Genomic DNA, 26,454 nt, shown 5'->3' with positions numbered 1-26,454 from the left:
GTCATATCAATTCTAAACTTCGGTAAAATAAATATGTAGATTTCACATCATGTAACTTAATTACGTCTATACGTTACTTAATTACTTTTGTTATCATAATAACTCAAAGGAGCTACAGGCCCCTACTTAAACACAATAGGATTCACTTTAGATAATATGATCTAGTTAAGATTGGATAAGACCAGAAACTCAGACAGACGGATGGTGAAAAATGCATATTATCTATAAATCATATAGATAATACTGTTAACAATAGTAATAATGCAACAGTGGAGTAAAATTGAAGGGTTATAATGGGCCAAGCGCCATTGAATAAACCGTAGAAAACTAGGGTTAAAATGAAGTTATTACCATAATTCAATGGAAACATATAGCAAATAATATAAAGTATACACATTAAAACTAAATTATATGTCAATCTTCATTAATCTATGGTATTCACTTAACTTTAACCCTTGCTTTCTCCGTTTTTAATAAATGGCGCTTGGCCCACTATGGTTCTGAACCCTTCAATTGAAACATAGAAAAATTCTCGCGTAAAACTTGTCGAAATAAGATTAGGCGTCGTCACCTTTGTGTGCATAGTTGTAAATGAAGTAAACAAAGGAGAAAAAAAGTGAGCTAATTGTTTGTGATTTTTGCTTTGATTAAAGCACAGATATAGGCCTGCAATAGCAGAGATATACGACTACTTTGTTTATGTACCAATTTACTAATGAAGAGTAGGAATTTGTTGAATTTCAACCAATTAGAGCCAGCTATCCCTACGATATTATAATTTCATATTGCATATTTTGTCTTGTTGCAAATCAATTACGATTATTATGAACTGACTATTAGAGTAACTGGCTGAGAAGAAACGTCTACTGAAAGATGCACTGGAAGGAATGGTGAACGGGAGAAAAGTTCGGGGCAGAAGAAGATATCAGATGATAGACTACATTAAGATATATGGAACATATACGGAGACTAAGAGGAAGGCAGAAGATAGAAAAGATTGGAAAATGCTTTATTTGCAGTGAAAGATCTGCTCTTGGTTAGAAAACTATCATGTAGGCCTTCACCGAATAAACTTATTTTTGCAGAATGTCGCTTCCGTAATTGTAGCTATATTCGTATCTGTAAATTCCCGTGTTTCAAAAAGTCGTTCTGTTTACATAAATATTAGCATTTTCCATTAGTCCGTTGTTACTGCATTTCGTAAGTAGTTAAAACTATAATGACCTAGTCGAATTTAAAGAAAACTATTTTCATTCTTTCTTCACGAATGTAGTGAAATGTGATGGGATGTAAGTAAATTTTGTTTTGTTAATTATTTCTTAGTAGGTACTATTAAAGTAGCCTTATTAAATATCACTAAAGGTTCTCATTTAGATTACTTGAGATGATTTAAATAACACTTTGTGGTCGCAAATTGGAAAATAAAATCTCAGTGATAATGCCTAAGATAATAGGGCCTATGTATTAATAAATATGACCTACGACTTTCGAAGACGGTACATGCAAAGATCCTCAATTATTAATGTTCTAAATCGTTCAACGATCTTGTGAATAATTTCGGGAGACAGGAAGTAAGCTATTACAGTTAAACGTAGAAGATGACGCAGTAGCATCAGCGAGGATAATTTGAATGACATTAGACATAACATACAAATCGCTATGTTATGTTTGATAAAAAAGGGGGTATATTCATGAGTAGATCTACTGCGTGAGCTGCTAAAAAGCTATTGAAGTTCAAAGTTTAAAATATTACAGTGGTAAAAAACAACCCGGTGATAATCTATATCATGCGCGGATTTTGAGTGGAGTAGAGTGTATGAGGGAAAAAATTTACCGGTACCTTAATGTTCTCCTGTTTTCGGACGGGGCTTCACATCATCTCCATGGATATAGGTCTTTCCATTGTTTTTATTTTTAATCGGGATATTTTTCGACGCTATATCAACATCTCAGTTTATTCAACATCTGAGTGAAATGAAGGTGATAATGTCGGTGAAATGAATCCGTGATCCAGCACCGAAAGTTACCCAGCATTTACTCGTATTGGACTGAGGAAAATCTTCGGCAAAAACCTCAACCAGGTAACTTGCCCCGACCGGGCCACCTAGTTTTGCGTGTTACGGGTGTGACAAATATTTGGTTATATTGACTAAAAGACAAGATTATGTCAATTTCTTCTCTTGTAGGCAGTTGAGAAAGCTATAGTAAATACTTCTAGTTACCTAGTTGTTGATCTATAATAAATTATGAAATCCATTTCTTTCGCCTAAGAAAAGGGGAGGGAAGACTAAATGTTACGGGTTTGAGATAATTTTCCATTTTCATTGAGCATTCATGTAGTTCATTCAGTAACTCTGCTAAGTTTTGAAAAAAAAACAGGACTTTTTTTCTTCTGTATCTGTTAGATTTTTAGAACAAGATTACCTTTTTTAAAACTAGGATTTGCGTTTGACCAAGGATATTCAGAATATGTATAACAAGTTACGGATATGACATAATAGTTAAAATATGAAATTTAAATTATTTTATTATTATTTTCTCCAAACATCCGAAAATTCAACTAATTGAAGTTAAAAAAAATAATGGAGTCATAAAGATTACTGTTTAATTTTACTGTGAAAATTAATTATTTTCAAACAGAAACAAACTGTCCACGCTTATTTTTAACTCTTGGATGTTTCATTTTTTAACTACGACAGAAGTTTTATTCACAGATAGCTAGGCTACATCTTCCCTCTTTGGCCAGATCAATGAACTGCCATTATAGCCAACATAGGAAACAAAATCACTATTGAAATTATCAATTAATTAACAAAGTCTTGTTGTAACATGCATATTTTTATTTTAACGTATTATATATACATATCTCCTACAATATGTTGCGTATTTCAACATGAAGAAATAGACTTTTATGCAAAATAATATGTTTATATACGAGACCAGTTGACATGAAATGATCCATATGTGAATGCCCAAAACTGTAGCTTCTTGCCCAAACTTGATGTGAAAATAATGATATGGTGCGCAGTGAGTGGTGAAAGGAAAACAGGCCTCATTTTGTAACGAACTATTAATGCAAAAATGTATGTGGAAATGATTTTCCGTCTCTATCGTCAAACACCATAACACACTCTCTCCGTAACCAATGCGTGAGAGCGCAACGGACCGATAATCAAGTTGCCGCTTTCGTGCCCAAGTAATAATTAATTGACGTAGATGTGGTGGTGGTGGTGGTGGTGGTGGTGGTGGTGGTGGTGGGTGGGCAGCGGTGGTGGTAGTATAATACCAATACATTATGGCTGAATCTTTTATCAGGGAAAGGATTCCTTCACTTGCCGAAAATGTACAGTTCAGGACCCAGGTCTTATTTTCAAAATCGAGAAGCCAGGATAAGGAATTTATCGCGATAGGCCGAGTTTCATCCCGGAAACTGAGTAAATTAACATGAGTAATTAAATGTCTGGGAAAAAATTAATTAATATGAATTGTTCAGTCAACTGTTCGAAGGCAGGTTTGAACCTCCTAAGTGACAACAAGAAGGTATAACTCATGAGGTAACCAAACCAGGAGGTAATGAGTAGGGTGGCCAGTTTCTTTTCCTCTAATTGCATACATCACTGACTAGCAACATATTGCACTAATCTGGACTAAGTAAATAAATGAATTAATTAATATGAATGAATAAATAAATTTACACAAGTGAACAAATGCATAATTAAATAATAAATAATTTATTAAGATCATAATTACTAGATGTTCATATTGTGTAAGCATAAAGCTTTTCAAAGTAAAAAGGGACATATACTATGGACGTAAATTGAAGGAAAAGGAGGGGGCAAAATACGTAATTCAACAATAAGAGTTGAGCATTTGAGTGTTCCTCTAAATTGCTCAGCAAATAAACACTATTACTGTTTGAAAACAATACGTTGAATATCAATGTCAATAGCGAAGAGGCAGTGACTAATAAACATATGTTCCGTGCGTCATAACATATTATCAGACAGATAAACAAATATGCTATTAAGATAAGAGACAAAGTAAATAAACGCAAAAAAATCATTAAGTAAATTAGGAGAAGAGATAAAGGGGATGAATAAAAATAAATAAAAGGAAAATGCGCTTGTTAGCAATGCGATTAGTAGCAGAATGGTTTAGATGAGTAAATCACGGTTATTTATACACGTACGTTACCTCTGAAGCGCCCAATAACATGTACAGGAGGTGACCTGAAGGCGAGTCCAAAATGTAAATAAAGAAATAAGCATAAGATTAAAAATGAATATTGACGTAATAAGTAAAGAAATCATTAAATATAATATTGACATACTTTCTCTGATACCCGAGTTTATTGTGTGTCGTAATAACCTCGATACACTCATATGGTGGAAAAATTATTCGAATGTAACGTATTTCAGAGCTATGCTTTAAGGAAACTGTACCATAAAATACGAATCGAAAGTAAAAATTTATATCTAGTAAGTTACAATGATAATGTGACGAACCTGAAATCGCAGACAGACATGTACGAATTTCACCCTGAAAGGGTGCTCATTTTATATAATTTGGAAATCACGTTAAATTTGTCGCTGAAGTTCTGGTCTTTCCAGAATTTAATTCACAAAAATCTCTTTTACTCTATGTGCCTTAATAGGCAGTGAATTAATCACGTGATACATTGCACCATTGAGGGAAGGGCATGGAGATTCTTTTGAGCGTTCAGGTGCGAATCTTCGTAGTCACGGGATTGGCATGACGCGGGGTCAGCGCTGAGACATTACAGGGCAACGAATAAACATCAAGTCCCTAGAAGGAAGAGACATTTCTTCCTCTGACCGGACCAGAAATCGAAATTTGTATCGCTTGACTGGGGAATTAAGGCGCTTTTTAAATGAAAATACCCAAAGCAGCCGAGAAAGTTTAATCCTCACACCTCATTAGTCAACTAGTCCTTCATAACATATGCAGGATATTTCCGGCCTGGTGTTACAAACTTTCAGGGATGATGGCGAAGGGCCCATGTACCAATTTGAGACAGGAACCATGGTCCGGAAATGACTGAGTCGAACGTTATAAGCAACAATAGTTGTGTGGAAATGGAATTGTAATTTGGCACCACGTGCCCTCCTTCCCTTAACCTTTGGAACAGTTGTGGAAAGATGGTATGGGTTGGATATCTCCTACGTGGGTACTTGTCCCGATACAATCTGTAAGCTTGTCTACTGTTCCCATTGGCTCATCCGTAATCGAAAATCAGGTCTGCATATTCCGCTCTCGTATACCCCTCTATTTTACTAGGACAGATCGACTGGACACTGCAACTTGTACACATAATCTTCTGTCTACAGATGTACATATCAGGACCGACCATGTCCGTTACACATTACGCTATTGCTTTAGTGTAGTTTCCTGTCCCCACCCCTCAGAGACAGCGCAATAAATGGGATACTGTATGTAGACAACGTAAACAACGTCAAATGAATACAGTATGTGTACGATGTACAGATAAATACACATAAATAAGGTGTACAGAGGAATAAAATTATTTCATTTCCATACAACTATTTTTGCTTGTAACTTTCGACTCGGTCATTTCCGGACCAGGTTTTCTTATCTCAAATTAATACATGTGCCCTTCCCCATCATCCTCTGAAAGTTTGTAACACTAGCTCCTAAACATCCTGTATAGAGTGGCCCACTTAATTCTAATACTTCCGATATCGTGTGAAATATTTCAGATATACACAAACCGACAATCAGAAGTTAAATTACATCGAAGGGGACATCTGATACACGTAATGTATTTTTTGTACATAAAATAATTTTCATGATATTAGAGTCAACTTTCTTTTTTTTATCGGGAACCAATTATGCTTTGCACTACAAATATTTCGTTAGTTCTGTCTAATAACAACTGGCTACTTTACTCACTGAATATCACTGGTAACAGTAAACATAAGCAATGTCTGATCAAGGATCGAACAGAGAGAGGACAATTGTGGTTAGAGTTGTGCGTCAATTAAATCACAATCACAATGTACTGTGAAATGTTGCTATGTTGAACTGAGACATAAAAGTAGTGTACAATAAAAAATAAACAATTATTCTCAAAAAAACTAAACACAAGATCTCCTGTGTGCAATCAGATTTCTCGTCAATGTCTTATCGTTCATTTGTCCAATACAGAACTGAAGAAATGAGGGTTGTATTGGGTAGTGTGCAGTACTAGGTGTGTGTTCGATCTTCAATTACGTCGACATTATGAACTAGACATAAGGAAGGGCGCGTCAGGCATTGCTTATGTTTACACTTACCGGTGACATTCAAACAGTCTGTAAAGTAGTCAATTGTTACTAGACAGAGCTAACGCAACAGTTGCAATACAAACCATAGTTAGTTCCCATTTAAAAAAAGAAAGTTGACTCTAATATCTTGAATAATTACTTAATGTAAAAAAAATACATTACGTGGCTCATAAGCCCCATACGATGCAATTTAACTTGTAACTGTCGGTTTGTAATATCTGAAATATTTCACACGCTATCGAAGGTGAAAGAGTTAAATAGGCTACCCTGTATATACGTTGATTTTAAATATAATGAAAATAAATTATTATTATTTTTATTTTGTGTTGAAATTAACAAACATTTCGTATAACCTAAAGAAGTAGTAGGGTGATGTAGCGATAGGAACAGTGTATAAATCGTCGTCTTTTGAATTTCACAGATTAGGAGAATGGCCTATTTAGAATTCACAGCAAATGATTTCATCGTTTTCTTCGTCTATTTCTGTCTCGGCTTCTCGTCAGCCTATTTGATATGTCAATTTAAGTACATTCAATGCATTTACAACTGGCGGATCAAGGTTAAGCAATGGACTGCATATGCCGCGTGTGCTTATCCCTAATCCTGGACCATTCTCAACTGGAGTCAGCTGGGACAGACGGGATTACCAGTGCTTCACTACACAGTTCACTTCAGTTCAGTGACTCGTATGTAGTTTGTACGTGACCTTGATCCGCCAGTTTGAAATGCGCTGAGTATAGTCTTGCTTGTTTCTTTACATCTACATGTTGTTTGCAGTTAGTGCTGTACTGCTGAACTTTATCATTATTGAGACGTTCAGAAGCCAAACCGGTTAACTCCCCTAGACTGACGTGAGACGATGTAAGCTAAATTTGAGAACTCATAAAAGTTTCAATGTAATAATCAGCAAACACAATCTATTCTTCGATATACAAACTATAGCTGAAGTTAATCACTCTGGAACGGATTAATATATATATATATATATATATATATATATATATATATATATATATATATATCAGGATGCGTTCTAACAACGCAATTCAAGTGCACAGAAAGGGAAGTTAGTAAATTTGAACAAAAGAAAAACATAGCGGAGTCCTGCCCAAGAAATTCGTTCACGTTTAAGTCTAAGCTCTCACGAAATCAATCTAAGTCTTCCAAAGATGAGACTTAGCTTATATCAGTCTATTTTTTTCTTTTATCTAAGGTTATACCACAGTCTAGTACATACAGTCACGAAGCTTTAGTTGTGAGGGTACTAGGAACAACAGACTATTCAGGTACTATTTCGCATTGTCTGTGATGAGGCGATCATAGTGGTTAGCAACTATCTATGGATGTATATTTCCTAAGTATTGAGCTTCGTGACTGTATATGCTAGACTGTGGTTACACATGCAAGCCATAACCTGATTCTAGAGATATTTTTTTTGTTCTTTTTAGGCAATTAATTTCTGCACATCAGTTTTTTTTATTTTGTTTTACTGAGTCTGACTACTATATAAAAGCAACGGTACTGCCATTTTTCTATAAAATTCCATTCTTATTTCCTTTCTTGTTTTTCACTATAAGTTTGTTTGAATAGTACCGCATATCATCTGGAACTTGATAGTTTTGTTTGAAGATTTTTCTCTGTTCCATTTCTTGTAGTTAATTCGTCACTTAAATAATTAAATTTTAAAACTCTTGTCTCTACCTTCCTTAAATAATTCATTCTCAAATACACATAGAACTAAAAAGTAGCCTAACTCAGAAGTAAAAATGCACTTCATATATGTAACAGATATCAACTGTTTATAAAATTTGCCTTTTATAAGGTGTACAAGGGCCACACTTTTCCGAAGGAGCAGTGACAAGTGAAAGCTACCTGCAAATACTGCAGATTGACGCAGTGTCAGGATTGATGTGAACACTTGAAAAGTTTTGACCAATTTTATTTTCAACATGACCGTTCTACACCTCATTACGCAGAGTGCAGGAATACGTGGACAGAATATTCAACAACGGAGTGGCTGGTAGACGTGTTTTATTGAAATGTCACTGAGGTCACGTTATCTGACATCAATTGACTTTTTATAGGCTTATGTGAAAGATCCAGTGTGAACTTTAATCTAGATTTATGAAAACAACAGCGGTATGTACGTTGGTGTATAAACGTTTTCTATGAAGACTTCATTAATAGAGGAGGAAAGAACATTCAATTATTAAAGCAATGCGCTAGTGAAATAGTAACTATAAAGTTGGCAGTACACCAGCGTAAGGCGACTGCGTATCCGAGTTCGAATACTGAAGATAGCAGAGTCGTATTTGTGCTGGACAAAACCAGTATTTCTCAAGCTATTTCCACGGGGTACGAGGCGTCCATAAAGTAAGTTTCCCACTCGTCCCACAGCTAGCAAACTATATATTGCGCGAAGAGACTGCGTGTACGTGATAAAATAATGTCCTGGCATGGCACATGCGCTAGCGGAACTTCCCGAGTGCTCTCAGTAGCTTCGTTGCATTGGTTGAAGATGGACGTTCCTATTCCAGCTCCCGCCGCGTGAAGTGCGGTCAGTGATAAAGGTTTTGAATGCACAGGGCATAGCGCCGATTGAAATTAATCGTCAGCTGTGCCAGATCTATGGGCAAGCAGATGGTGCGTTGCTGCTGTAGACAATTTTTAGCAGGACGCCAAAATGTGCATGACGAGGAGCGCAGTGGGAGGCCAACCATAATCACAAACGACCTTGTGGAACAACGCACCATATGCTTGCTCATGACGTTAGGCCTATAGACCTGGGTCACGATATAAAAAGAGGCGCGACTTACGGACTTTTAACCCGGAAATAATTAGAAGAAAACATTTAATCAATCACTGACAACAGCTCTTTGTCTGTGCAATTTGGGTTTTATCTTTTAATAGTAAACATTTACTTTTACAATAATAATAATAATAATAATAATAATAATAATAATAATAATAATAATTATTATTATTATTATTATTATTATTATTATTTTCAAACAATAATTTCAAAAAGGCATATGACTCAGTTAAGAGAGATTAACTGCATGCATGTAACGTCCGAAAAATTTCCTTGACCTTCAGCGCTTGCAACAAGCGCATTGTGGAAGCCAACGTTTCTCTATATTCCGTAGAATTATACGAGTACACAGAAGATTCTGTATAACATAAACTGTACTGTTAAATACTTCTTTCAAAAAATGCAATGTCCCTGAATACACATTGGTACTAAAATCATGACAAAATAAATATCAGTCCATTTCATTACATCGTAGGAAAAAAAAAGTCATTCATCTAAAAATTGAGGTCATGGTGGAGAAAGTATTGTATACCGTTCCGGAGATGTAAACGTAGCCCAATTAATTTTTGTGAGAAACCCTGGCGTAAGGGGTTAAGTACAGCTCACAGCAGTAAAATTGTGGAAATATTCAATTTTGTTTTCCATTACTGTATCTTGTACAATAATGGAAATTGGTATGTTTAAAACACTGTCCTTATGCTATATGAAAAAAAATATTTTTACGATTTAAAAAAAATACATATTTTTTCTCAAAACTCAGTTCACTGTGCAGTCATGAAGCGTTTCCCACATAACTAAAAAAAACTATTCTGCTCTGAAATCTTTTGTGTGTATTTATACATGTCATATCAACAATATGACGGAAGATCACTCCTCTACCTTTGATAGATTGACAGATAAAAAATAAATTCCTTTAAAAATGATCATATATCAGTATTTTCTTTAACACAAAACAAAAAAAAAAAATATTTATTAAGGAATGTAGCTGAAAGAGCATGATATTGTAAATATGAGTTTCAGCAATAAAATAAAAGAGAGAGAACATGAAGAAGTTAACAAGTTTATGAGTTATGAGGGAAACGATTCATCACTGCACAGTGAACTGCCACTATTTTTAATTTTGGAAAAAAAATTTTTTTTTTAAATCTTAAAAATATGTTTTTCATATAGCAGAAGGACAGTGTTTTACACATATCAATTTTCATTATTGTACAATGGAGGAAAAATTTTGAATATTTCCAAAAAAAATTACTGCTGTAAGCTGTACCTAACCCCGTAACCGTATCTTAAAGTATTAGTTTCAGTATGAACTATTATGGTACAATATTATTTTCTTCTGTATTATTTTGAGACAACTTGTAAATCAGACAACTAACTTTGTTTATCAAATGACCTCTGCATTACACTTTTAAAATATAATATAAGTTTAGTTGTGAAACATCCTCCCCACTAATACTGAACTTACCTCAGCATTAACATGTAAATTCCGATAATTTAGATTACTATCTAAACTGTGAAGGTCAAACATATTGTAAAGTTTTCTATGCGCACACATAACAAACGCCATGACACCTACAGAATTTCCTGCGTTCCAACAGAACAAAGATTAATAAACGTCATTTGTTACGCAAGCAGACTTACATCATGTACAAGGTCAGTCTGTGTTTTAACAACTTCGCGTGTCTATCCCCAAACATTGTACAATGCACGCATAGAGAGTTTACTCTTATATTTGTTTATTTTATTTTTGAAGAATCACATATTCAAACAGTGTGTCCTATAGTACAGCCAGCTGACGAATTAGAGAACGGAACAGTAGTAGGAAACTATTGATTTAAGATGATACACGACACTAAAAATGGTCACTCTGATCCCCAGGCTTCACTTTCTGAGGCAGCACTATCACAGCCTGAGTTTCCATAATGAAGTAGACGCTCAAAGTGTGGCCGATGCAGTGCATCAATGGATGTATCTTGCTTTCACAGATTTTAAACTAGTAATTTCTCGAATAATTCCGAGGGAAAAATTGTTCCAGGGCCGGGTATCGAACCGGGACCTTTGGTTAAATGTACCAACGCTCTCCCAACTGAGCTACCCGGGAACTCTACCCGACACCGATCCAAATTTTCCTTCTATAAATCCACAGACCTCAAGATATAGAAGGAAAAATTGGATCGGTGTCGGGTAGAGTTCCCGGGTAGCTCAGTTGGGAGAGCGTTGGTACGTTTAACCAAAGGTCCCGGGTTCGATACCCGGCCCCGTAACAATTTTTCCCTCGGAATTATTCAAATTAACTTTACAGGGAGTTATACCTGAAAGCTTGATTTGCATAGTAATTTGTCTGTTGTAACCTTTCTTCAAAGCTGTAAAATTAGAAACACGATTTTGTTCGAATTGAAAAGTCTGTGTCACTAGTCCACTAGATGATGTGCAAACAGTCAGATCATTACTGCGATACTGAATATTCTTGTATGACGTCACTTTCCACTTTTCTTCATGTTTTCACAGTGGCACAGGTTCTTTCACTTTTTCAAAGAAGGTTTCGTAATCCATAATCATAGATTGATCCACGTGAACAATGTTTATAGCCTATTACTTGCACTATTCTCCATTATATCCATCCCTTAATGACGAGTGCATACAGTATCCTGCTTCATCATCTTTAACTCTATTCGAGCAAAGTCCCTATCGCAGGGTAGATAGGAGTGGCCTTTTGTAGGATAAACATGCCTCAGGCCACACCTTTGGAGTAAAGATTAGCGCTTTTGACCGTGAAACCAGGTGGCCCTGGTTCGAATCCTGGTCGGGGTAAGTTACCTGGTTGAGGTTTTCCCTCAACCCAATATGGGCAAATGCTGGGTAACTATCGGTGCTGGACCCCGGGATTATTGCCATTTCATTCAGACGCTAAATAATCTGAGATGTTAATACAGCGTCGTAAAATAACCCACTAAAAAAAACATCTCATGTATTGAAAACGTCCACTTTCCACTAAATTATGTAGATATTTGACAACAGTGTTGTTTCAGTTTTAAGCTGTACATGCATTAGTGAAAATATACAGCTTTCTCACACTCGGGGCAACGTAATGTTTAATAAAATGATCCAAAAAAGAAACATTTTTTCGCGGGAATACAACGTAACAGCTGATGCGGAATCAGCTCCGCTCAGCGAGACCAGGTGGAGGTATGTATAGCTACTTGTGTTGTTCTGAAAGTCAGTCGCTCACTACAAGTATCTGCATTGAGAGTCAGAACAACATTTATTCATGCCTTTGTGATGTTTTGATTATCATCATTCGAGAAACATGTTTGAAAATGAGAATTTTTGTGCTGTTCTGAATGTCATATGAAAGCGTATGACAAGACTATTCCAGTGATACCCATAACTAATACAGCGTCAAAATGTGGACTTGTGTTGTTTTGGAATTCATGGCTTCAAATGTCTTTGAACTTGAAAAAGTATCAATGTGTATGTCGAATACAGCGTCAAAATTTGAGAAGCTACTTTCTGATCAACAGATACATTTATCGCAATAATTATTTTTTACTTTATTATATTTACTAAACTGTCCGAAGACTGATTACAACAACTGAAGCATTGTTTTTATTTCTGCTGCTCAACGTTTTTTATGTTTTCAAATAAAACACAATTAAAGTATATTAATAAAGCGCATTTTGTTTTATTTTGTAAATCACTCGCGACTCCCTCAGCTCTTTACACGACCACCTAAAGGGTCGCGACCCACACTGATCTACCCAATTGTTAAGATCGCTTGTGGTTTTCAGTCATTTTTCAGTGTTCAGCCTTTCGTAGTAAGGAATCACGTGTTCGTTTTAGAATACCAACTTTGTCACAAATCTGTACACAGCTATTCACAATATGCATATTTAAAATTTTAAATCAACTGCATCAACTATACGATTACCTAGCATCGAGGAAAGGTAATACGGTATGAGATGCTTGAGAATTCACAATTGAATTATTTTACTTAGACTGACCTTAAATTTGCAAAATAAAAGAAAACTCAGGGAGGTATTGATAGCTCAAGCCAATTTCGAACCATTCCCATTCATACAATTTCTCAAATTCAGGGATTGACCTTCATTGCTAAACCGTTCTCCTACGTTACTGTAAGATATAAACATTATAAAATTAGACGTTTCTCCTTGAACAATCGATGTATTGTAGGTTAGTGTTATCCTACTGTCTTGTCAAACAGAAAACCCTTTGAAGCGCAGTGGTTACAGTACATAACCACCTTTTAAATTTGAGTTTCCTGCCTACTTATAGTGTGATTTTTATTTCAAAACTACTGCGCTGCGTTCACTGATCCCTACTAACTGTAGAATAATTTTATTTTCCCTAATTTTTTGTTGCTCCACTAAGATGGCGGATGTTGTTGTGTATAGTTGATGGGGTGTGGAAGACTCGCTACGTGTTTTTATTTCAGTAGTAAGCTATGCTAAAATATCACATGATGAAAGAGAGATGGAACGGAGAAAAATTCTCTCCGGCGCCGGGATTTGAACCCGGGTTTTCAGCTCTACGTGCTGATGCTTTATCCACTAAGCCACGCCGGATACAATCCCGACGCCGTTTAGAATCGTCTCAGATTAAGCTCCATCTCTTGGGTTCCCTCTAGTGGCCGCCCTCTGCACTACGTCATAGATGTCTATGAACGCAGGACCGAAGTCCATACATGTGTTGAGGTGCACTCAGATGAGTGACTGATTGGCCGGGATCCGACGGTATGGGCGCCGTCCGGCGTGGCTTAGTGGATAAAGCATCAGCACGTAGAGCTGAAAACCCGGGTTCAAATCCCGGCGCCGGAGAGAATTTTTCTCCGTTCCATCTCTCTTTCATCATGTGATGACGCAGAACATCTGCATGGAAATATCATATGTACTTCGGTACATCAAAATATATATGATATGCGTAATAAATCACTTTGTGATTTAAGACGGCGCCCATACCGGCGCCGTCCGGCGTGGCTTAGTGGATAAAGCATCAGCACGTAGAGCTGAAAACCCGGGTTCAAATCCCGGCGCCGGAGAGAATTTTTCTCCGTTCCATCTCTCTTTCATCATGTGATGACGCAGAACATCTGCATGGAAATATCATATGTACTTCGGTACATCAAAATATATATGATATGCGTAATAAATCACTTTGTGATTTAAGACGGCGCCCATACCGTCGGATCCCGGCCAATCAGTCACTCATCTGAGTGCACCTCAACACATGTATGGACTTCGGTCCTGCGTTCATAGACATCTATGACGTAGTGCAGAGGGCGGCCACTAGAGGGAACCCAAGAGATGGAGCTTAATCTGAGACGATTCTAAACGGCGTCGGGATTGTATCCGGCGTGGCTTAGTGGATAAAGCATCAGCACGTAGAGCTGAAAACCCGGGTTCAAATCCCGGCGCCGGAGAGAATTTTTCTCCGTTCCATCTCTCTTTCATCATGTGATGACGCAGAATATCTGCATGGAAATATCATATGTACTTCGGTACATCAAAATATATATAATATATAAAATATCATAGTTACGTAAGTTTCTATTTAGTATTATTTGTGTTTCAGTCTTTTAGAACATATTTCAATAACAAGATTGTAATTTCTTCGACACATATAGCGTCAATATAGAAATAATGTGGTGGTTTCAAAACGCAACCACTATGCAAAGGGTAGTTATGCTTACCATATCCAACAAAATGTTCCATTTTTGTGTCAGCTTATTCATCATGGCTACAAGAAAGAGATGGTTGGTGACAATCACAAAGTGTTTTATGACAACTTTTTCACAAGTTCGAATGTGATGATCTCTAAGGGAGCAAAATATCTATGCATGTAGTAGAGTTACACATGGGCGTATTGGTTTACCACACGACGAAAGAAGAGACCGCGACATGAAACGTGGTTAGTGTGATAGCCGTACGTCATATGCTGGAGTGTCCTGGCTCAAGTGGAAGGATAAGAGGTCCATCCTTTTCCTTTCTAATTAGCACGGAACACATGTGAAGTGGCACTTTGCCTTAATGAAACCAGAAACTGTTTCCTTTTGTATCATTCGCAATAAGTCTGAAGACATTGTGTTCTGCAGTATTGCATAGTGGTTTTACCATGAAACCACCCATTTTCTGTGTAAAAAATGGAAGTTTTTAAGATTTTAAAAATTTGAGGCACTTCTCTTAGAAAAATAAAAGTTTAATTTCATTGCAAACACAATTTTTTATTTCCTTCCCAAATGCTTGCATCAAAGGGTTACTGCATATATTTTTGTGAAACTATCTCTCACAGTCTCACCGTTTTGAACATTCTGTATGAAGGTACTAATTTTTCAAGGATATTTGCCCCTTCTGCAACCAGAAAGAAGAACCGATGTTCATGTTGCTGTTATGTTCGGGAAACTGAGAACTTAAGGAAATTATTTATAAATGGGATAATTTCGAAACTAAACTGAACTACGTATAAAAATTATCTCGCATAGCCGCTGCTAAATCGAATAGTTCTAGACCTTCTTAGATTTAATGTATGAATAATTTCATTTCAGAAGCAAGAACATATCTAACATGGAGAAAAGAACGACAGGTGTTAACGGTGACCAACAATTGTCTTTGGCGTGACGAAAGTAATATCATAAATAATGTCTAGAACATTCTCATTCCGGGTAGGTTAGATTACATTAAATCTAAGAAACATTTTTCCTGTCTTTATGTTCCTTTCAAAGGAATCCTTGCTAAGTGTATTTCATCACTCTTACGACAACTTCGTCCTTCGTCGTGTATGAATCTGACAACTTAAACTCTAAGTCAATTATTGTAATCACTTGTCCATTGAAGGAAGTAGGGAGTAGCCTAATAAGGCTTCCCGTCAGCTTTATTGTGGTGATTAAGTAATATAAATTGGACATTCACGAGCACTGGATTCAAGAGTAGGGTTGTCACCATGGTTTCCTTCCAAATGTATTGAGGTTCGATTCCCGATATACATTAAATTTGTGACTAAAATTAGGCGGGAAGAATTTTTTTACGAGAACAACAGGCTTATGAATATATTTAATAAATGATGGTTTAAGCTTCAGATTTATTTTTAAAGTTACTTAACTCTCGTTAATTTTTGTCATACATAAGTCTAACCCTCTGTCCTTCTTAGACAGGAGATAGGTAGCAAGAGGATTCGAAAAGAGGTTAGTCGATCATCATTAGTACTTCAATTCGAAGCCTTTTTGTATGATACGCCATGATTAATCACATGAACCATTGCTATTCAGTTGCTTTGATTAACTTTTGTCTCTCATAATTCAGTTCATGGTCTCTCATTTTCCATAGTGATGAATTGATATAACGTTCTCAAATATTCCTCTTTGCTTTGTAAATATACATTGTGACCATACATTTAAGGAACGTTTTACAAAATAATTGTTCACAAAATAGTAAAAGGTATGATTTTTACGTTTTGAGCCTGAAGAATCGAAAAAAGTAAAAATAAGCGAATGTTATCTGAAAAAAAAAACACTAATTTCGTGCATTTCAGGCTCTATGTTCGGTTCAAGTATGTCGAGCGTGACAAAAACCGAAGTCTGCTTTGAAGAGAATGATTCTCACAGCTCGGCCGAAATTGCGCCTTGTATGATCTGTGCCCTTGAAGCTCGCTGGCCTCTCCTATCCTCCCCTCCCATCCCTTCATGCTTTTAGCTGAGTAAAGATTTTAGAACAAATCTTGTGAAGTTTTATGTAGATGTATGGACAGGCAATTTTTATTACAAAAATATGATTAATATCGATAAAAGTATACGTACATATGGGTACATCATATTACATTTTAAAATACATGACAGTTGTTACTACACCAACTTCAGAAAATAGCTATAATTAAATCCTTCGTATAATATTTAAATAAATCACAGTTTCTCGGTAACAATATTTTTGTGGCTTTGCGGATGATGAAAGTATTAGCGACGTGCATTACAGACGCTTTGTTCGATTCAAGTTAGTCGAGTATGACGAAGTTCGACATTCGTCGATGTTCGCTCTGCAGAAGAAGGCCTGTTGTGTTTGTTCCACCTTGTTATAATAATGTTCGCTGTACTCCACTCTCACCATTTTATGTTTTAGGAAAGATCTTGCGATTAGTTTTTCATATAAAATAAGACGAAGTTTGTAATGTCTTGGTTGCCTCTCTCATTTTCGAACATTGCAGGACACTATTTTAAATTGCTTAAGTATTTGAGCATATATTTATTTTAGTAGGTTATTTTACAACGCTTTATCAACATCTTAGGTTATTTAGCGTCGGAATGAGATGAAGGTAATAATGCCGGTAAAATGAGTCCGGGGTCCAGCACTGAAAGTTATCCAGCATTTGCTCATATTGGGTTGAGGGAAACCCCAGAAAAAACCTCAACCAGGTAATTTGCCCCGACCGGGAATCGAACCCGGGCCACCTGGTTTCGCGGCTAGACAAGCTAACCGTTACTCCATAGTTGTGGTCTAGAGAATATATCTTGCAATTAAATTTTCATATGGAATAACACGAAGTTTGTAATGTCTTGGTTTCCTCTCTCATTTTCGAACATTGCATAATACTACTATTAGTGTGCCGTTTTATTTCGGCACACTTTCTTTTTATTTCCTTTTCCTTTCTTTCTTTTTTTTCTATTATTATTTTCTTTTTAGTATTAGTTTACGTCACTTTTCATAGATGGCTTTACTTCTTCTTCATTTTCAGTCTTACTATCTCCTTTAGATAGGTTGTTTCTTTTCTTACATTATTGCTCTATTATTCCTCATGTATAAGGAGCGAACTTTGTGATCACGTGACTTGGGTTTGGTTTGTGATTGGTTATTTTGAGGCATCATTAACATACAGTTTTACTTTGGGGGGAGGGGAATTTCGTTTTGAGGTTTTAGTCTGGTGGAACTACTCGTTGAGGGAGGTTGGACGACAGCTGGGAGAGCTGTGAGTTGGTGTTGTGGCTATTCGCGATGGGATCGCGGGTGACCCAGTTCGGAAAACACGTGGACTGATGTAGTCTGGGATCGAACGGGGTTCCTGACTTTCTACAGGCAGGAGCGTAGCCGAGCTGTGGTGATGTATGTAGTGTGTTTATGAAGGTATGAGTGTCGAATTGAACCTATTGTTGAGTGGGTTTCGAAACTGGCATACCAAAAGGTAAACGGGTTTTACATATTACCAAGATTAAACTTATTATCATTCATAGAAAGAGTTTGATTTGAGATAGAGTGTGAAAGAATTAGCTAGCATTCGTCAAGGGTTTTACATTGAATGTGTAATAGTGATTTCTGCTACACCAGACAAGTTGGGACTTGTCTAACGAGCTGCTAATTATTACAAACTGTGAGGATAGATGACATTACTAGTTTGTGTAATGACGAATGCCAGTTCAGTGAACTCTAGTAGTCAGCCAGTGTCGAAGGAGTGAGGGATTATCATCGATTGTACTTTACTGGAGACCTTCGTTCATTGCTATTTTTCCTAAAGTGTTCTCAATAAATCTTGACGGAGAGTGATAATGATTTATATGAAGTGTTTTCTGTGTATCACCTCACCAAACAGCAGTGGCGTATACTGGTTAAAGGGTTTGGGCTACCGCTGACCCTATTATTACACAAAATATATCTAACAATTACTTTAATTTTAATTACTATGGTAAAACTAATAATACAAAATTATTACATTATGTTATATTATAAACTTTTTCTTTTGTAATATCCTTGGGCTACCCCCGGTAGCCCGCAAAATACGCCCCTGCCAAACAGACAATCGACCCTATCATACCTTTCGACGGCAGAGTAATACTTTATCTTTGTAATATTGTGTATTCAATACTTTTATCAACTATTCTGAGTACACAGAGCCCCACCGTTGCATTAGCATAGCCTATGCGTTTTTTTAAATATATTTTGTTTGATTAATTTATACGTAGGCTATATTTTTGTGAATGTTTAGTGATATTAATAACAATAGAAATTACCTACACTCATTACTTTGCTTAACTTCCCAAGACATGTACCTGACATCCTTAAGCAGCTAAAGCATAAAGGCGCAGGAAGAGGTGAAACCAAGAAGAAAAGCACCGAACATGTGTAAGGAAGGGAAAAGATTCAACAAACGTACAGAGACTCGGCAAACATAAGGCCTCTTACCGGTTTTGTAACTGACTCCGTTATTTTAGTTTACATGCTTCATTTCCACGTACTGTTGGGATGCCTATGGAGTAGGGAGCAGTTTGCAGTATCTTCATATGCCCTCTCATGTTCGAACATTACATGACACTAACACACACACTCTTTATAAGTGTAAAAGTTTTTGAAAACGTATTCAAAATATTTATTTTTTGAGCCTCTATAACTTCCATATATAGAGTTTCTTTTACAGAAAGGAAATTTACAAGTAGTGTTGCACACCTTTTACTCACCTTTTATATTATAGATAACATAACACTTTCTTATCAGTCGTTCAACTGATCACTCCTAATCTGCACCTGTACTCACGTCACTATATCAAGTTCTCTCTGTTACATATAGGCCTAAAGATTCTACACATTCTGACTAGTACAAGCAAGATGCTACGTCGAGTCGCCAGTGCCAGCGTACTGGGGGCTACGAACCCCCAGCCAATCCTGCGCAATGTTTGCGCTGTTGTGGTCAAGAGGTATAATGCTACAATAGCAGCCACCCAGGTCCTGACAGAGGAATGGGACAACGCTAAACCCTTCGAAGATATACCGGGACCAAAACCCCTTCCTGTGATCGGAAATCTCTGGAGGTTTCTTCCATATATTGGTAAGACTCTTGTAAATCAGCAACTTACACTGGACATCTAGTAATGTGTGAAGGAATTTTTCCCACAGAAAATGTTCTGTGTTGCTATATTTTCAACTATATTCTTCACGAAAAATTTTCCCTTGACCAAATTGTTACTTTCTTTGTTTGCTTGCTTGCTTACAACCTCAAGAGCTTCAAATGTATTGTTCATTCAGTATTCTGATTAGCCTCCAACTTATTGTTATTCTACTAATTAACTTAACGAATCTAAATTTTTGCTCCACATGGGATTGATATGTGGGTATGAATACGTTTTACAATAATTTAATTAGTTGACTGATGAACACATTAATATTGTGTGTGGTTCGATATCCTCAGACTTCGTTATGTCTCAAGACTACCATGTCATATTAATTACAACACATTCACAGCACAATCAGTCGCCCATATCAAGTGTGAAGTTCTGTATTTTATTAACGCGGACTATAATTGTATCGTGTAGTTTGATTCCAGATACAATTCATTTTTTAATTCTGACTTATTTTTAGTTGCGGATATGCAGTTTCCGTGCGACTCTGTAATTAAAAAAAGTGTTTTGTAAATAGTCGTTATTTAAACAGCAATTAGTTGATCTACCGATTAAGGTAAGAGGTCAGTAATAATTGAGGGATGCTCTGCAATAACAAGACATGTGTAAGAAGTGGGTGTTTCGCAGTAAGTAAAAATAACATTGTTAATTTTAACAAAGGAAAACTTTTGAAAATCAGTGTTTTTGAATTAGTATTATTGATAGTTTATATGTATAAGTTTCATGTAATATTCGTCAAAAACTCGTTATTGAATTGTTTATTTTGTTACATTAATTGTGACGACTATACCGAGGTATATTATAGCTTTACAATTATAAAATTTAAAAGCAATAAGCTAAAGATTGCTTAATAATGGGAAAATTGTCAATAAAATTAGGTACAATAACTATATCAGTATAATGAAAAACTTATAAAAAATCAATGGACTAAAGAAATGCTTGATAAAAGGAAAACTTTCATCACTAGTTTTAACTCGGATCATCATGAAACAAGTTCATTTATTATTGTTATTATCGTCAATATCATCTTCGTTACAGATCCATATCACTTTTGTGTCGATTTTCTAGTCACAATCTTTACCATGATCATTATTAATTTATCACTGTTACCATCAACTATTTACTTATAATCATCTTTTTCAGTTATTTTCACAATCGCTATCATATTCATTATTTTCATTACCGTCACTAATATAGTCCAAATTTCAGTTTCCACTCACATATCTTTTTATACTTTCTCTAGAATTTGTGTTCCTACCTGCGTCTCTATTTCCATATTACAACCCCCACCTGAATACCATTCATCTCTGCATGTCTCCGTTTACAAGAATGTTCCTAACATCGAGTGCATTACGTTCCAAAAACCGTGTGCATTACATTCCCAAAACCGTGCGCCTTACGTTCCCAATACCGTGTGCATTACCTTCCCAATATCGTGTGCAACACCGTGTGCATTACGTTCCTAACACCGTGTGCATTACGTTCCCAACACTGTGTTCACTACGTTCCCAATGCATTGCGTTTCTAACACAATGTGCATTACGTTCCCAACACCGCATCTTGTGCATTCTACTTCCGACTATGTTCACATTCTATTTCTAGCCCTGTCTGTGTAGTATTTCGCTCTTCATTTCCATATAATTTTCCTCTCTGTATCTGACTTTTCATCTCCTTTTGCATTTCGACTTCTCTCTTTCAATTCCATTTTCGTCTCCGGCTGCATCTGAATTTTCATCTCTCTCTGTATCTTCACTACTAAAAGTGTACATTGCATTTAAATCTCGTCTGCATCTATATTTGCATTCCCTCTGCACTTGGATAACATTTCTTCCTCGATCGGTATCTGCAGTTTTATCTTCGTCTACTCCTTTTCCTATCTACCCCTGACTCTGAATTCCCATCTCCTTCATAAAAGTTTTCATATCCCTTTGGATCTCCGTTTATACATCCAATCGCATCTGTATTTACAACTCGTCTGTATCCCTTTTTATCTGATATCCAGTTTATTTTCACTCACATCTTTCTTTTCATCTCATCACCAGTTTCATTCCCTCCATCGTCATTAATGTCTCCATTATCATCCTCGTGGTTTTTTCCTTCATTTCTTTATTCGTTAAGTTTGAAGCCGGTATTAGTTTTTTGTGTAAACATCTTCAACTATAGCACTACTTATCTGTTACCTTTCTCGTCTAGTCACTTGCAGTATGTAAATAAATTGACCCCTACATTTTTTCTTATAATTGATCAGATGTCCGCCCCACAAGACTATTCAAGAGAAAGATTTTTTCCGACAAAATTTTAACTACACAGGAAATAACTTATAGGTACGAACCGTTTTGAAGTTTTTAAAATATAATCTCTTCCACGGTATAACAAGATACTGTTTTTCTGTTACCTTACTTTTAGGTGAAATGGATATGGAATTCACAGATCAGCAGGAATATCTACACAAGACATATGGCGACATCGTGAAACTCACAGGCATGCCAGGAAGAAACGACATGGTTATGATATTTGACCCAAATCAAATAGAGAAGGTAATTCTCGTCTAGATTTAACACGTGAAGGATGAGTGGAAAGGAGAAAAATTCTCTCCGGCACCGGAATTTGAACCCGTTTATTCAGCTCTACGTCCTGACGCTCTATCCACTAATCCAAGCCGGATTCCCATTCCGATGCTGGATCGAATCCTCTCAGTTTAAGTTCCACCTCTTGGGTTCCCTATAGTGTCCTATCCTCATGCACTGCGTCATAGATGTATGGCAGTGGCACAATGTCCACACATGTGCAGAGGTGCACTCGTTATGAGTGACTAAGTGGACGGGATAAGGGGCGTCTTAAATCAATAAGTGATTATTTTTCGCATATCATATATTGTTATGATGTACCCAAGTACATATGATATTTCCGTGCAGATATTCTGCGTCATCATTTGATGAAGGATGAGTGGAACGGGACGGGAATCCGCCGTGGCTTAGTGGATAGAGCGTCAGCACGTAGAGGTTCAAATTCCGGTGCCGGAGAGAATTTTTCTCCGTTCCACTCATCCTACATCATATGATGACGCAGAATATCTGCACGGAAATATCATATGTACTTCGGTACATCATAATAATATAGATTTAATAGATAATGTTCAACGAAAAGGGATATTATTAAGCTCCCCATGACATTTAATTTGGTACTTCCTTAATTTGTCTTTTTTATCAACTACAAACTCCATTTAGAGCAAAGTTACGGCAAAAGTGAGTTAATGATTTTACCCACGGAAAGAACAGTGAAACTAAAATCATTGCAGCAAAATTGCCACGTAGTTATTTCTATTTTTGTCATAATATCACAGACACTTGTCCAGTTCTTTAGGGAAGCGAGTTTACCCAGAGACTGTTGGATTTTTATGTGTTACAGGTGTACAGAAATGAAGGACCATGGCCCAACAGAAACGCAATGCATAGCTCAGAATATTATCGTTCTGTCACCAGAAAAGATTTCTTCGAAGGTATTCGTGGCGCGGTTGTAAGGTATGTACCGCTATGTGAGAAGATGGTCAAATGACAAATTAAAAAAAAAGCAACAGGAATATCACAGGCCGAATGCATTTTCACTTTCTTAATGTAACGAAGTAAAGCAATGCGTTGTGCATTGTTTATAAAATTGATTTCGAAAACTGGAAGACTGCACAAATATCAATAGATCTTGAGATCTAGAAATAGGTTTATGAGGTGGAGTTTATATCTTTCACCTGATAGTGTTCAGTTAATCACAAAGTGAGTTTGATGAAAAAGTGTTTATTTATTTCATGTTTAGTTTCTTGTACGTACTCTAACTTTACAGAAATAAAAATAATAAAATTACTGAAAATATGCCAACTTTACAAGTAAAATTTACACTTTTATAAAATTACTCCATTCTGAAATAAAACACTTTTAAAGTAACCATAGATTTGACTTTCTTCATGAAGTTCTTCCTCTGATTGAGGTTCTGGCTGATACGTATGTACAGGGACATCATTTTATTTTTACTTCAATTTTCACTGTACCTGAGTTTTTGAATGTACTTCACTCCCACCCCATCTACTAGTAAACTTCCAACAGTCCTCCACACAAAACCAAGGTCGCTCGCAGTCGGAGTCGCCTTACGGTCATAGTATTCTTAACAGTATTGAGTTAGTGAGTATAGTACGTTCCAGAAATATGTTCGCATTTTCCAGTGACGAAAGATCTTTCAATATTATTGCATCGTATTTTCGCACAGGTACTGTCGTCCGTTTGCCTACGCCGCATCCCGGTTCCCCCCCACCTGCTTCTGCTCTCCCCTCTGTAAAGGCTAGTGACTGGGCTTTCTCAGCTATTTTCTTAAAACATTAATTTCTATTAGAAATTGGACGTCTATGTAAAATTATAAAACTGTTCAAAATAACTGAAATAAAAGGGTTTCGTTAAGTAATTGTAACGTGATTTCCTCACTTTTTATGACCCTGCGACAAAATTGCTTGGACGGACAGTAGATAGCATGTCTGAGTAATTTTATATTTTCGGATCGGAAAGAAGTTAAGATTGAATTTACAGTACGTAAGGTACTCTTTTATAGAGAAGGTACAGAATTATTTCAACATGAGTTACTAGTACGAAGGACGAAACTGCTAATTCGAATTAGGTACCATTGCCTATAGTGCGATAATATGCACAAAAGAAATGAAGCCTGTATCGAAATGATCCGCCATCATTTTCAAAAATATGTTTAAATATCCATATTACGATTATTTTTTAATATAACTTCATTCTCTATATTGTACGCTAATGTGCTGTAAATAGTATAATATACACTGAATAATGAATACGTCCGAATGGATAACTCAGTTCGTGAGTAAAAACACTTATTGTTAATACAGTACTGTATTTTGATTAAACAAAAACCTAATGAAAATTATCAAACTCAAAATCGCGATATTTCCTAGTTTATGTAACTGGATAAACTACTTTTCTTTCCTTCTATACCTAGTAAAGTGATTTGTTTGTATTTTACGCCAGTATCATCGAAGTCCAGTCGTGGAATGGGATAGCAAACGGTGTTTCCGGTTCTCAACCATTAATCCAAAGGTATAGCCAGGTTAATAATTAGAAATGTTAGTAAAAATAAAATGATGTCCCGGTACATCTATTATCAGGAAATATATCTCACTTGGCGATGTGTCGGAGGAAGAACAATAAATTGTTTGCATGCATCTGATGTATGATTAGTATAACATGTAGTTAATCAGTAATGTATGCAATGGAGGGGGAAAAGAACTGGCCACCCTACCCCATTTTCTCTTGACCTAGTTGCCTCATAAGTGGTGCTTTTTGGTATCACTTAATGAGGTTCAGATCTTCGGACAGTTAACTAACCAACAACAAAGTTCAACTTCACGAACTCAATATAAAGAATGAAATAAGAAGTTAATAAAATGTTTAATAATTACGAACTGTTAAACAGTAATACCAACATTATTTACACTTAAGAATATACATAAATTGTATGTAACTTGTCTATTAAAATGGAAATTATGAAATACTTCATTTTTATTATTTATGTTTTATTCCATATAGCCAAGGTCCTGAGTGGCAGCAATTCAGATCTAAAGTAAATCCACCAATGATGCAGCCACGATCAGCAAAATTGTATGTTGGACCTATAGACGCTGTAGCTCAGGATTTCATCAACAGGTAATCTTGTAGTTTTAATGGTAATTATGATTGTTATTATTATTATTATTATTATTATTATTATTATTATTATTTCACCATCACTATATTATTATTATTATTATTATTATTATTATTATTTCACCATCACTATCATTTTAAATCAGTGGTCATCAGCAATCGCTGAAATGGGTAAAGGGTAAGCGGTGCAACGTAATATAACCCGTCGCGCGTAGTACAGCAGGAAGAGGGAGAGAGCGAACCTGCCAGTAGCCACGGATGTACCACAGTGCAGCCCCTTATCCGCGGGTAAGCGACGCTAGCCCGAGAGTACTTTGTGCTTATGACCGCTGTTTTAAGTATCAGTTGGAGGAATATTTTATTATCAATATAATTATCATTATCTTATCATCATTGACGCCACTTCCAATATTACTATCATACTGGTTATCGTAATAGTTACTAATAGGCCTACTCCTATCCACTATATCAGATATATTATCAGTATCGAAATGAAAATATAAAAATTGGAAATTTATCATTTGAAAATGTGGAAAAATTCAAGCACCTTGCACCAATAGCAGCAAATATAAATGACACTCGAGCGGAAATTAAACGCAGAATAAATATGGGAAATGCGTCTTATTATTCCGTTCATACTTACTTACTGGCTTTTAAGGAACCCGGAGGTTCATTGTTGCCCTCACATAAGCCCGCCATTGGTCCCTATCCTGAGCAAGATTAATCCATTCTCTATCATCATATCCCA

The 26,454-nt window shown here is 36.2% G+C and overlaps 2 protein-coding genes across 2 annotated transcripts in view; one reads left to right on the top strand and one right to left on the bottom strand.

Annotated features, from left to right (window-relative positions):
- The window catches only part of LOC138693462 (probable cytochrome P450 301a1, mitochondrial), a 51,257-nt gene that overhangs the window by 1,712 nt on the left and 23,091 nt on the right, over positions 1-26,454 (top strand). Inside the window, exons 2-5 of the mRNA XM_069817444.1 lie at positions 19,674-19,931; positions 22,408-22,538; positions 23,410-23,522; positions 25,590-25,706. Coding sequence (XP_069673545.1) covers positions 19,712-19,931; positions 22,408-22,538; positions 23,410-23,522; positions 25,590-25,706 — 581 coding nt within the window. The 5' untranslated portion in view covers positions 19,674-19,711. The remainder of the gene's footprint in view (positions 1-19,673; positions 19,932-22,407; positions 22,539-23,409; positions 23,523-25,589; positions 25,707-26,454) is intronic.
- The window catches only part of LOC138693464 (zwei Ig domain protein zig-8-like), a 1,129,977-nt gene that overhangs the window by 1,102,919 nt on the left and 604 nt on the right, over positions 1-26,454 (bottom strand). The gene's annotated exons all lie outside the window — the stretch shown is intronic.

Source organism: Periplaneta americana, chromosome 17, assembly GCF_040183065.1.
Source record: "Periplaneta americana isolate PAMFEO1 chromosome 17, P.americana_PAMFEO1_priV1, whole genome shotgun sequence".
In the NCBI taxonomy this organism is placed as follows: domain Eukaryota; kingdom Metazoa; phylum Arthropoda; class Insecta; order Blattodea; family Blattidae; genus Periplaneta; species Periplaneta americana.
Note: the sequence above shows the minus strand (reverse complement) of the source record. Positions and strands in the feature narration are given on the sequence as shown.